The sequence below is a fragment of the Tamandua tetradactyla genome, chromosome 4 (genome assembly GCF_023851605.1).
Source record: "Tamandua tetradactyla isolate mTamTet1 chromosome 4, mTamTet1.pri, whole genome shotgun sequence".
In the NCBI taxonomy this organism is placed as follows: domain Eukaryota; kingdom Metazoa; phylum Chordata; class Mammalia; order Pilosa; family Myrmecophagidae; genus Tamandua; species Tamandua tetradactyla.
The window spans coordinates 197659452-197673308 of record NC_135330.1 but is presented as its reverse complement, the minus strand read 5'-3'; the positions used below and the strand labels follow the sequence as shown (position 1 = coordinate 197673308).

Here is a 13857-nt window from a genome sequence, read left to right as displayed (position 1 = left end):
ATCGAAATTGGGTCTCCTGCATGGCAGGCGCAAATTCTAACACTGAACTACCCTTGCACCCGCCTATATGTTTAATTAGTCATCTGCTTTTCCTGTCTGTGAACTGCCTAATTGGTCCTTGGTATTATGTCCTTTATCCATTTATCTACTGGAATCTTGGGGCTTTCATCTATGTTTTTCTACACTTCGTGTATGATGACATTTTACTTCCTATTATATCTTGTTTTAGAATAGGATGTAAGATGAGATTCCAAACTGTTTTCCCTATGCCGTCCTGCGGGAGACATCCTTCAGAACCACGGATTTGCACTGCTTCCTTTATTTTACATTATATTTTTAAATATAAGAACTTTTTTTGGCTATACTACAAGAGTACCGCAATATTTTACTAATTAAAATTAAATGTTTTTTTGTGTCTGACTGGGCTGATTCTATCTTTAGCACTCCTCTTTTCTCTTCTATTTGTTTTTCAATATGACTTAAAAATCACATTGGTATTTTACAATTATATATTCATTTAGAAAGAACTGTTGCCTTTCTAAAGCTAAATTTAAAACGTCACTTCCAATGTTAAAATGCTATAATTCTTTTTGATGTCCAAAAGGTGAGAAGGTGGCTGAAATCCTTTATGTTTTGGAAAAGGCTGGCAGTAAAAAGGAAATGTAAGGTATGGTCTTTTAAGAAGAAAACCATAAACTAATCCAGTTTCCTAAAAACACCATTCTCTAATTTTCTTTTTCACTTTGCACTGCATTGTTATAAAAGCCAAGGGAGTATAGAACTGAGATTGGGGGTAGGAAACAGGAAAAATAAAGCGATTTGTGAAACCAATTTTTGAATATATATGGATACAGAGAATAATGTCTTTGCAGTGAAATTTCAATGTGAAGATGGCTGGATGCAAATAAGGCACTCCTTTTTTACTGTAATCTATTGGTTTTTAAGTTGAACTCGGGTTCATAAAATGCATCTCTTTAAGGGTATTTTAGCTGAAACTACCTTAAAGTACCTGAAAGTATCTTTTGGTGCTTATAATAGACCCATGCCACTACAGATATCAAGGGGCTTCCATTACAATGATGATATAAATGTCAAGAGCTCAGAAACTAAGACTATTCCATGAAAGACAGAATAGGTTTTGGCTGCTATGCTTCAAAACCTAAAACTCATGGAGTTTATAGGGCAACAAAATATGGAGAACTAAACAAAATCATGTTTTCTCATCTTTATTTTTGGTGAAGGAGGAATATGTGGATGTGGGTGAGTGGGGCAGGGAGGACCTGGCTGGCCTTTTCAACACTAAAAGGAATCATGAGTTCGCCACTTCTGTCTTATTCAAGTACCTGGTGGCCAACTTCCACCAATGGTAGTGAAGGAATGTCTGAACTAAGTGAGATGTAGAACTAGAAGACATAAATAAATACCTTGTCCAATTTAAGGATTCTCTTCTGGCTAAGCCATCAAAATTTTAATTCTGCTAGGGTGAAATCTGTTAAGCAGCCAAGAAAAATCTGAATTTACAGTGCAAGTAATAAGAATTTAGTCAGAACTTTAGAATGATATATTTTTTCCTAAGTGGAAAGAGAAACAATCTGACAAAGTGAAGTACTTGAGAAACCTGAATCCAACTGTAAATAATTTAAACTTCTTGGAATCTGTAATCTTGGGTCAGTGGAAGAGAAGAGGGGCAGTAATCTTTCAGAGAAAACAATGTAACTGATTTTATTACTAGCCCCCCACCTCTGTTAAACCAGGTAGATTCGCATATTAACTTTTGAAATGATAAACATTAATCATGATTAAAAATTCTAACAACAATAAAATAGCAGCAACAATTATTTATTTAGACTAATTCATTTATACAGATATATCTTACCAGTTAAGGGTCCACATTTTACAGAGAAAGAAACTGTTTCAAACAGCCTAAAGGGTCATTTAAGACATGTTTACAACTGAACTAGAGTCAGAATGAGTCTAATGTTTAAGGCCGTTGGGCTGTGTTGGAATACATTTAATTGCATTCTATATCTATACCAAAATCTCTCCCAAATTTGTCTTCAAATAACATTTACAATCATGTCTATCACATAAGTTGTCACTGTTAATAAAATTTAAAAACTGAACCAGGACTGTGTGAACCTGCAGCACTCTCCACCTTCACTAGAAGCTCGCTGGGGAATCAAAGGTTGGGAATCAGGAAACCCACTAAACAGAGGAGCCTTCAAGGACCACCATGCCGTCCCCTTCTGAGGCTAACTCTCAAACTCACTGTGTCAAAACAAAACAGGCCTTTTATTTCAAAAAGCTAAAGAATAAAGATTATTTATCAGAATTAAAAGAAATACAGAGATTCAATATACTTATATTATATGGTAGGGAACAATTATAAAGTCGAATTTGTGACTAAAAGCACTAAAAGAAAATCAAATGTCAAATTTGAGAGTAATGTTAACTTGTTTCAGTGTAAAAGTTATTTATACAGGAAAGTTAGTACTAAAACATACAATCAAATCAAATATCTCACCCTTACAAGATCAGAGTCGTCTCTCTTGTCACTTTTTTTTCCTGGCAAAGGTGAAGACATTGTGTAATCTTCATTCTCACTGTGATCCATTTCAGAACTATCAAGCCTTTTAACAAAGACGTTTGTAATTGTTATTGCAATCAAATAATCTTAAAAAACCATTTTCTGTTCCCTAGGAAAGATTTACAGCTTTATGGGGGAAAAGTTTCATTCTTATAAAAAATTATCAGTTTTATCTATCATATATGGCACAGAATAACATAGCAACGACGCACATTTATTTTGACATAATAGGGACACCAAAAGGCACAACTTTGGTTTCATCCATAAGTCTTTATAAAACCTAAATTCTCACTTTTTTGAGGAACATAAAGCAAATGAAAACTTCTGTTGTTGCTACTGTTGTTTATGCAGTTGGACTGGCCCACAGGGCAACCTGCCCTGCCCATGCCACTCCCTACCCTCACTCCCTTTCTCCTCCCTAGAGTGCGTAAAACCCTCTAACACATTACAGTTACTGTGTACTGATTACCTAATCCTGCCAAGAAGTAAGCATGTATCTTTCATCAATTTTATTCATCCATTTGGACCAGTGCCTGACAGAGCAGACACTCGGTAAGAGCTCGTTAAATGACTGCACAGAACAGGGCTCTTATGTACTGCTGTAAAGCCTCAGTCTTCTGTCCCAGGGGATCGCATCCTTTCCTAGTTTTAAAAATCATTTATACATTAAATATCTTTTCCCAACTCTTCACTTTCAACCTATGTTTATCCTTGGGTCTCAAATGTGTCTCCTGAAAACAGTACATAGATGGGTCCTCGTGGGACTGTACAATGGTACAACCGCTGTGGAAGGCAGTTTGGCGGTTCATCAGGAAGCTAAGTATACAACTGCCATATGACCCGGCAATACCACTGCTAGGTATGTATTCAGAGGACATGAGGGCAAGAACACAAAGGGACATTTGCACACCAATGTTTATAGCAGCATTATTTAAAATTGTCAAGAAATGGAAACAGCCCAGTTGTCCATCAACAGACAAGTGGCTAACAAATTGTGGCATATATATACGATGGAATACTATGAAGCTATAAAATAGAATAAAGTCATGAAGCCTGTAACAACATGGATGGACCTTGAGGACATTATGCTGAGTGAGATTAGCCATAAACAAAAGGACAACTACTGTATGGTTTCATTGATATGACTATTAATGAATGAACTTGGAGAATTTCAGTTAAGAACAGAGGCCATTAGGAGAGAGAAATAGGACAGATTTTGAGTAATTGGAGGTGAACAGATACAGATTGTGCAACAGGACTGATGGTGAAAATTCAGAAATGGATAGCATAATACTAAATGTAATACAATAATGTTAGAACACTGAATGAAGCTCAATGTGAGAATGATAGAGGGAGGAGGGCTGGGGGCACAAATGAAACCAGAAAGAAAAATAGACTATTGATTTGAACAGTGAATAAAAAAGTATTTGCAAAGCTTGGGGAAACAGCAAGAAAGAGGGAAAATTCAACTTCCCCATTTGGAGAATTCCTGATATTCTTGCAAGCAGTGGGGACAACCAAATCAATAGGCCAAGCCCTTAATCTCGGGGTTTGTTCACATGAAACTTATCCCCACAAAGGATAGACTAAGCCTACTTAAAATTAGGCCTAAGAGTCACCCCCAGAGAACCTCTTTTGTTGCTCAATGTGACCTCTCTCTCAGCCAACATCGCAAGCAAACTTACCGCCCTCCCCCTCTCTAGGTGGGACATGACTCCCAGGGTGTAAACCTCCCTGGAAACGTAGGACAGAGATCTCAGAATGAGTTGGGACACACCATCAAAGGACTGAGAAAATTTTCTCGACTAAAAGGGGGAAGAGAGAAATTAGACAAAATAAAGTGTCAGTGGCTGAAAGATTTCAGAGTAGAGAGGTTATCCTGGAGGTTATTCTCAAGCATTTTATAGAAATCCCCTTTTTAGTTTAAGGTGTATTACAGAGGCTAGAGGGAAGTGCCTGAACCTGTAGAGCTGTGTTCCAGTAGCCATGTTTCTTTGAGATGAATGTATAATGACACAACTTTCACAATGTGACTATGTGAGTGTGAAAATTTTGTGTCTGGTGCTCCTTTTATCTACGATATTGACAGATGAGTAAAAAATATGGATTAAAAATAAACAAATAATAGGGGGAACCAATGTTAAAATAAATAGAGTAAATTGAAATACTAGTGAACAATGAAAGGGAGTGTAAAGGGTATAGAAAAAAATTAGCGGGAACAAAGGTTAAAATCTATTGACCAAATACTAGTGGTCAATTAGAGGGAGGGGTAAGGGGTATGGTATGTATGAGTTTTTTCTTTTTATCTTTTTTCTTGGAGTGATGCAAATGTTCCAAAAATGATCACGGTGATGAATATACTACTATGGGATGATATTGTGAGCCATCGATTGTACACCATGCATGGAACATTTGTATGTCAAGAATGTTCATGTTTGTATGGTGTTTTGGTTTGATAATAAAAAATAAATTTAAAAAATGATAATTATAAATTTTTAAATTTCTTATATTACTGAGATTGTGTCAGCCAAATCTTTGTATCAGCCAGTTGTATTTCTTCATGAGTTTTCTGCTTATATCCTTTGCCCATTTCCCATTAAGGAATTACGCTCTTCTTGATCTACAAAAGCTCTTGCATATAAGAAAACCAGAGCTTTCTTTGAGATTTCTTGTAAACATTTTTCCCAATTAATTTTCTTTTTTGTTTTTTTTTTAATTACATGGGCAGGCACCGGGAATCGAACCCGGGTCCTCGGGCATGGCAGGTAAGCATTCTTACCTGCTGAGCCACCGTGGCCCGCCCCCAATTAATTTTCTTATGATGTCTGATGTTCTGTGAAGTTTTGAAGTAAATAATAAACATCTGTGTGCGTGAGGGGGAGTGAAAGCTAACTGTCTTTTCTTGTATGATTTCTTCTGCTATTCTGAGATTCAGATGTTCTTTCCCTAACCAAAGATGGAAAAAGAATCAATTTATATATTGTGAACCCTAAATCTCTATCTCTGGCCCAGAACGTACCCTGAGCTCTGTTCATATATTCAGTTACCTATTCAAAACTTCACTTGAGTTTCTTATAGGCATCTCTACTTTTACATGGTCAGAACAGTAGTTTTCTGGCACTCTTCTCTTCCCCACCTCCCCAACACATACACACACAGCCTATTCCTATCTCAATAAATGACATCACAATCTATCCATTATTCAGGGAAAAATGCCAGGATACAATCTTAAATCCTCCCTTTGCCCTAACTGATCACTGAGTTCATCAGCAGGATCAGTTCAGCCTACTTTGAAAATAAATTCCAAATTTGACTATCTAACACCTTCAAGAGTACAGCCACCCTGACCCTCCCCTAGGTTATTAAAACTGTCTCTAAGTGGCTTCTCTGGCTCAGCCCTTGCTCTTCAATAGTTCATGCTCCACAAATCATCAGTACAAACTTATAAAGACTTTATAAGTCTAATCAGATCATTAGACTCCTTAACAGTATCTTCCAGTTGCACATAAAATCAAATTCAAATTCTTTACCATGGCCCTCAAAGTCCAAACAAACGCGGGGACACGGGTTCATTTCCTGGTGCCTGTGTATGTATGAAAATCAAACAAACAAAAACAACACTGTAGTAGAGAAACCACCAAAGACAGATAGACATTCTGAATTACAATGAAGACAACAACAGGATGGAACTACACTTGTCTTAAAAGTAAAACTTTCAAGTTAAGATTCTATTTTCTAAACAAGGGGAGTCAATAAAGGTTTTTGAGCAATGGAATAACATGACAATTGTGGTATTTATAAAAATTATCTAGTGGTGATACACAGAGATGATTAAAAAAGGAAAACAGACAAATGCTACCATAATCGGAGTAGGAACTGAATGAGTCAACAGAGAAGTTATAAAACATAGTCACTGGCAAAACTTCACAAGTGAACAAACAGAGACTGTGGCAGAGTACAGAGAGCGGAAAGAGCCAAGACAGTTTCTGAGGCTTTTAGCCTAGAACGACTGCCTGAATTGGATCATCTCTGATCATAACTGGGAATTCCAGGAGGAGAACCAACAAGTGGGTGGAAATGGGTTTGCTATGTTAAGAATGGGGCCTTCCCTGAGCCCCCATTAGCCCTCAGTCTTGGGGTTTGTTCATATGAAACTTAACCGCGCGAAGGACAGGCTAAGCCTGCTTAAAATTAGGCCTAAGAGTCACCCCCAGAGAACCTCTTTTGTTGCTCAGATGTGGCCTGTCTCTCTCAGCCAACACGACAAGCAAACTCACCACCCTCCCCCCTCTATGTGGGACATGACTCCCAGGGATGTGGACTCTCCTGGCAACGTGGGACAGAAATCCTAGAATGAGCTGGGACTCAGCATCAAGGGATTGAGAAAACCTTCTTGACAGAAAGGGAAAAAAAGAGAAATGAGACAAAATAAAGTGTTAATGGCTGACAGATTCCAAACAGAGTCAAGAGGTTATCCTGGAGGTTATTCTTATACATTAAATAGCTATCACGAAATAGGGTAAGATATTGAGTAATTGGAGCTGAAGGGATACAGATTGTGCAACAGGACTGAATATAAAAACTCAGAAATGGTAAGCACAATACTACCTAATTGTAATGTAACTATGTTAAAACACTGAATGAAGCTGCATGTGAGAATGATAGAGGGAGGAGGGCAGGGGACATAAATGAAATCAGAAAGAAAGATAGATGTTAAAGATCGAGATTGTATAATCTAGGAATGCCTAGAGTGTATAATAATAGTGAAATGTACAATGTACAAATTTTAAAAATGTTTTTGCATGAAGAAGAACAAAGGAATGTCATTATTGCAGGGTGCTGAAAATAGATGATAATTAATACTTTAAAATGTCACCTTATGTGTGATACTAAAGCAAAAAATGTTTATTTGTTACAAAATTTATATTTTGACTAGAGCATTTCCTAATACAATTCATGTAGATAGTTTGATTGAATGTCATAAGTACTTGGAATCTCAGGTAGGACATGAGATTTTGTTGGTTTGTCCAGAGTGATGCCCCGATGAATCCCAGAGTGATTTGATCAGTGAGTGGAAAAGTATTTGCAAGCCCCCTTCGGGGAATGGTGAGAGCGGGGAGAAATTCAACTTCCCCAAGTTGAATTCTTGATATTCTCACAAGCAGTGTGGACAACCAAAGCTACAGGCTGAGCCCCCAGTCTTGGGGTTTGTTCAGATGAAACTTAACCCCACAAAGGATAGGTCAAGTCTACTTAAAATTTAGGCCTAAGAGTCACCCCCAAGAGAGCCTCTTTTGTTGCTCAGATGTGGCCTCTCTCTTCAGCCAACATGACAAGCAGTCTCACCATCCTCCCCCTCTCTGCGTGGGACATGACTCCCAGGGGTGTGGACCTTCCTGGCAACGTGGGACAGAAATCCTGGAATGAGCTGAGACTCAGCATCAAAGGACTGAGAAAAACCCTAGAATGAGCTGAGAATTAACATCAAGGGATTGAGAGAACCTTCTCGACCAAAGCGGGAAGAGTGAAATGAGACTAAGTGTCAATGGCTGAGAGATTCCAAACAGAGTGGAGAGGTTATCCTGGAGGTTATTCTTATGCATTAAGTAGATACCACCTTGTTGTTCAAGATGTAGCGGAGAGGCTGGAGGGAACTGCCTGAAAATGTAGAGCTGTGTTCCAGTAGCCACGTTTCTTGATGATGATTGAACAATGATATAGCTTTCACAATGAGACTCTGTGAATGTGAAAACCTTGTGTCTGATGCTCCTTTTAGCTACTATATCAACAGAAGAGTAGAACATATGGAATAAAAATAAATAATAGGGGGAACAAATGTTAAAATAAATTTAGTTTGAAATGCTAGCGGTAAATGAAAGCAAGGGGTAAGGGGTATGGTATGTATAATCTTTTTTTTCCTATTATCATTTTATTTCTTTTTCTGTTGTCTTTTTATTTCTTTTTCTAAATCAATACAAATGTACTAAGAAATGATGCATATGCAACTATGTGATGATATTAAGAATTACTGATTGTATATGTAGAATGGAATGATATCTTAATGTTTTGTTTGTTAATTTTTTTTTAATTAATAAAAAAAAAGTTAAAAAAAAATAGCTATCACCTTTTTAGTTAAGGCCTAACAGAGAGGCTGGAGGGAACTGCCTGAAAATATAACGCTGTGTTCCAGTAGCCATGTTTCTTGAAAATGATTGTATAATGATACAGCTTTCGCAATGTGACTGTGTGATTGTGAAAACTTTGTGTCTGATGTTTCCTTTATCTACCTTATAGACAGATGAATAAAACATATGGATTAAAAACAAATAAATAACAGGGGGAACAAATGCTAAAATAAATTTAGTAGATTGAAATGCTAAAAAGGGAAGGGTAAGGGGTATGGTATGTATGATTTTTTTTTCTGTTTTCTTTTTATTTCTTTTTCTGAATTGATGCAAATGTTCTAAGAAATGATCATGATGATGAACATACAACTATGTGATAAAAAAAATTATTGCTCTTTTTCTTTCTTTGCTTTGTAAATATGTTATATTTTACAATAAAAAAGTTAAAAAGAATGGGGTCCTCCACTAGAAAACACCCAACTGAGGATTAAATTATAGCTGAAGGGTCATTTAGCTATTAGCCAATTTCAGGTACTAATCCAGGAGACTCTAGAACAGACAAGAGCTAATTTTTCTATGTCTATTGCTCTATATATCAAGTGATTTATTCATCACAAGAAAACTGCTAACACATTGCTAACGTCTCCTCCATTTTGTACTGACTACTTATGAACAGTGCAGAAGACAGCTGACTTGTAAACTTTCTACACATACAAGGGGCAGATACCATAACTCTTCCATACTTGACCTTTTCCACTCAGTAACATATCATGGGAACTCTTCAATAGCAGCTCAGTCCTCACCAATTTTTAATGACTACATTCTATTCCATTATATGAATATACCATAATTAAACAGTTTTAACTACTGGACACTTAGGTTGGAACCTTTTATGTCTCCTAACACAGATTACCACAACAAACTAGAATATGAAAGGCTAAGACTGAGCACTGATCTAATATGAACAGGAAACTAAATATGAACTTGAAAGGCCACCAGGGTTACATGGGACTCTTAAGATATCCATCATTCATTTCTATTCATTGCCATTAAACCTATGATAAAAAAGGTTATGATATTTTTTTAATCTCATAGTCTCATATACTTACCTCCCTTTTATCCTTCCAGGAGAGCTAGGATTTGAGCTGCTGCTTGCATTGCTTACGGTTTCCATTCGTGATGATTTTGTCTGAGATTGTTTGCCTGCTGATGAAAGCGGCTTATTAACAGCTCCTAGAACATTGGTTGTTTTAGGCTGAAATGAGAAATACGTGTCTCTTTCTATATGATTAAAGCCAAAAGAAACTTACACGTAAAAAAACCCAGAAATAACACCTGTCAAAGTATTTATATACAAATCATGAAAAAATGTGCCTATGCTTAAGTAAAACAAGGATTAGAAATTATGTGTCACCTTAGCAAATTAACAGACTTACACAGAAAAGTAAGGAAGAAAGGAAATGTATACTCCACAGTGAAAACAGATAATTAGACTCTTGCTATGGAAAGCCACAAGAAGATACCCTTTTATTTTAAGATTTTGATCTTTATATCAGGATAAGAGGTCTAAGGATCAAGGGCTCTTGGGCTTTATTACAAGCTAAAAAATTAGTGCATGCATCTCAGTTTCTTTCTCTTCAGTAAGTAAAATCACTTCTAACTAGGAAATTAAGATATCTAATAATTATTTTTTCTACCTTGAGATACACAAATTTTAAATTATAGTGGTAATAACACTAATCAAAATAAACTACTATGTAAAATTAAAAATTTTCAATACATACTTTCCCAGGAGTGAAAAACGATTTCATTTCTGGAGGCAGATAATTTTTGGTATTACTGAAGTTCTACAAGCAAGGAAAAAGCAATGAATATGAAAAAACTACATCTATGAGGCAGGTCAAAAGTCAACAAAGCATAGAGCAACTTTTTAATTCAAAGTACACATTTATTTAAACTAGTCAGTTGAAGCACAAATTTTTGGGCACTGATTTTAAGGACTGCGGGAAGTTTAAACCTACCGTATATCAACTCCAATATTAACAACACGTTAGCTACTAACGACAAGTCAGAGCCCTAAGAGCACATGAGAAAAAAAAATGCTTCTGTAATACTGCTCTCCAAGGAACAGATGAAATGAACTGTAATTGTCTTGCTCATAAAAAGTGAATATTTAAAAGCAGACAGTTTCCTCTGGCTACTGGGTAAACCTACAAGGCTGTTTCAAATCTCAATATACACAGGTAGCTTATTAAGTACGTTACTGTCCTAAGACATTAACTGGTATTTTGTTGGTAGAAAAAAGTAAGAGGGTTAGTAGTGGTGGTTTCCACACCTCCCTGCTATTTAACATGCTTAGGTACCTAATGAACCTCCAAAAGGAAAACTCCTAATTACATCTCGCACAACACTTGAGTGTAAACAGTGTGGGAATGCTCCTGTTGTACTCCCAGGGTGTATCAGGGTCTGTTGTCTGTTTCCTCCTACCCAGTTATAAACTCCAATCAGAGGCTTCTAACGTCAGACGGGCTTTTTATCAGCATCTGTCTTCCCCTATTTTGGATCAACAGACACTGACTGCAAATCTGTACACTTTGATCATGTAAACAGGTTAGTTAAGGTGATCTAGATTTTGTATTCAGAGTTTAAAGCCAGTCTAATAGCTAGTACAGATAAAATTGTGCTATTAGAAATGTGAGCCAGATTCTGGTCTGCAACCACATTTTCAAAACTCATGGCAACTCTTCTATGCCACTAAAGTAGACCAGCTCCTGATATTGTTCTTTCCTGATCTTCCAACAAACTGCTGCTGCAAGACAGATTTTACTTCAACTTACATATACAAATTCTAAAATAGTTACCTTGTCGGGCTGGGTGAAAAAACGAGCTGGTAGAACTGGGTCTTTTGGAGATTCCAAACTGTACGTGGTACTCTTTGACATGATGATGTTCATGGCCACATCACACACAGTGTACAATTTCTGCAATGGCATTTAAAAGACAAAGCTGCTACTTAAGTTGGCATCTAAGATTCTGTGAATAAGGAGTAATTCTACAACATGCAACCAATATAACTAGCAAACGAATGAAGACAAAAGTCATTGTAGGCATCTTACAGATAGAAAAGAAGGATTGATGTTGTCTATTAACATTTCAGAAGTATCATAGCCTTCAACCAAATGCTTAAATTAACATAGGACCATAAATATTTACAAAGAATTACATACTTCGTTCATTTTTGCATCATCCGGTCCTTGGGCATCTTTTGTTTGCTTAATATTTTCTACCATCTTTCTGATAAATGCATGACTGTTATTTTCATTTTTAGCCATTAATATTTCCAAAACAAACCAAAGACATCTAAAAAAACCAAGAAGAAAAATATCCTTAGTTAAATACAGATAAAAATAACTCTAAAATCTCAATAGAATGAACTCAGATTATAAGTACAGGAGGGGGAAAAATTACACAGAAAGAAACAGCTATAAATCAGCAGGGTAAAAAGGCACGTCACTCACACATCTCACAATAGGGCAGCAACACAGTTGTGAGCTCCTAAGACCCCTTTTTCAAAGCCACTAATTTTCCCAGGGCAGTTTAAAAGGAACACAAATGGTGGAAAGAATGGAGTGATCTTAGCCCCCAACTGATGCGGGCGGGAGACCACCGAAAGGAACAGCCAGCCCATGGGTAAAAGGAGACCTCGGAAACTCCAGGTCTTAGCTGCAGCCTGATGGGATGTCTTCAAGAGAACACAACTACCTTAACTAGATACATAAGAATCTTCTCAATAAATTAGAGAGGACAAGGTCATGGTTGATAATCACATATAATGTCTTTGTTTTAATAAGGAAAAATTAGAGAAATGTATCAGCAGCCCAATTTTAAAGTTAAATTACAATAAAAGGTGATTCAATAAAGTGCTCTGCCTCTATTATACAGACAGAAAAGAACAGAGTTACAGTTGATGCACAGAAAAAAAAAGAAATGAGAGGAGAAGAGAGAATTGTGAGACAAAGTATTATGCTAGGGGTAAGCTTTGACATCTCAGGCATATGTTAAGTTCTTCTGGTGCGGCTGCCTGGTCAAATGGAAATCTATTATGTATGGGGTTCTTTGGAAATACAGCCAAAAATGTCCAGTACATTTCCAAAGAATAGTTCATCTGTTTCAAAAATCAATACTCTCTGATAAAGAGAGGTAGCTAGAAGTTTTCATTAGTTATAATTACTCTTTGGGAGAACTGCTTATTTTAAAAATTGGAAACTGTGGCAAGAAGGAGGTGATAGCTTTTTCCGTTGCCATGAGAAGTTATTGGTAATTTGATTTTATTCTTTCTGAGGTATCTCAAATATATACCTGTATAAATATATCTATGAATGAACAAGAGCTATTTACCTTTAATAAGAAGTTAAAGGAATAAAAAATTAATTTATTCCAAACCACAAAGTTTGTTCTTTATTATAACAGAAAAAGAACCAGGGTCTCAAATGTATTTTAAGATCTGTGCTGGTAGAATGATGACTTCTGTAAATATCACTATATCTTCCTAAACCATCCTCTGGAGAATTTTCAGTCTCTCAACAATAATCTTGAGTACTTCCAAAATATTAGAATTAGAACTGTCCTAAACCCTTTATTAGAGAAGCACCAGTGAGGTAGTAAGTGAAAATAGCTCCTGGTTATCAACTGGGTCCATTATTAAATTAGACCATTTTTTGTTCCTGTAGAGGGAACAAAAGAACACTGTACTTCAAAGAACACTGTACTTCCTATGGGAGTGAAGAAGAGGATTAATTCACCACACATAGAAATCTACACAAAATCTTATATTGAGGTGGGAAAAGTTAAGATCCAGAATAGAAAACTCTAATGGACCGCTTCAATTGAAAAGAAATGTCACACTAGTAAAGAAACAGATATAAAGTGTATTAATTGTGCTAAATTAATTTTAGAGAAATGATATAAGAAATGAAATGTGAAGAGATGGCATGAAAAAGAAAGACAAATAAGAGAGCAAATAAGGGAAAGAACCTTAAACTTCTGAGAGGAAATAAATGTAATAAACTGATTATAACTGAGATCCCATTATCAGCAGAAAGGGGAAAAACAACTTTCAGAAAGTATGAAAATGGGATGGAAGAA

At 36.3% G+C, this 13857-nt stretch overlaps 1 protein-coding gene across 6 annotated transcripts in view; it reads right to left on the bottom strand.

Moving 5' to 3' along the window:
- Nucleotides 1-13857, bottom strand: part of PDS5B (PDS5 cohesin associated factor B) — a 226461-nt gene that overhangs the window by 7495 nt on the left and 205109 nt on the right. For 4 of the 6 annotated variants that reach the window (XM_077159007.1, XM_077159008.1, XM_077159003.1 and 1 more), the window contains exons 27-31: nt 11940-12072; nt 11574-11693; nt 10497-10559; nt 9822-9967; nt 2525-2630 (exon numbers count right to left, since the gene is read on the bottom strand). In XM_077159007.1, coding sequence (XP_077015122.1) covers nt 2525-2630; nt 9822-9967; nt 10497-10559; nt 11574-11693; nt 11940-12072 — 568 coding nt within the window. The remainder of the gene's footprint in view (nt 1-2524; nt 2631-9821; nt 9968-10496; nt 10560-11573; nt 11694-11939; nt 12073-13857) is intronic. The other 2 variants (XM_077159005.1, XM_077159006.1) reach the window with 1 other exon arrangement.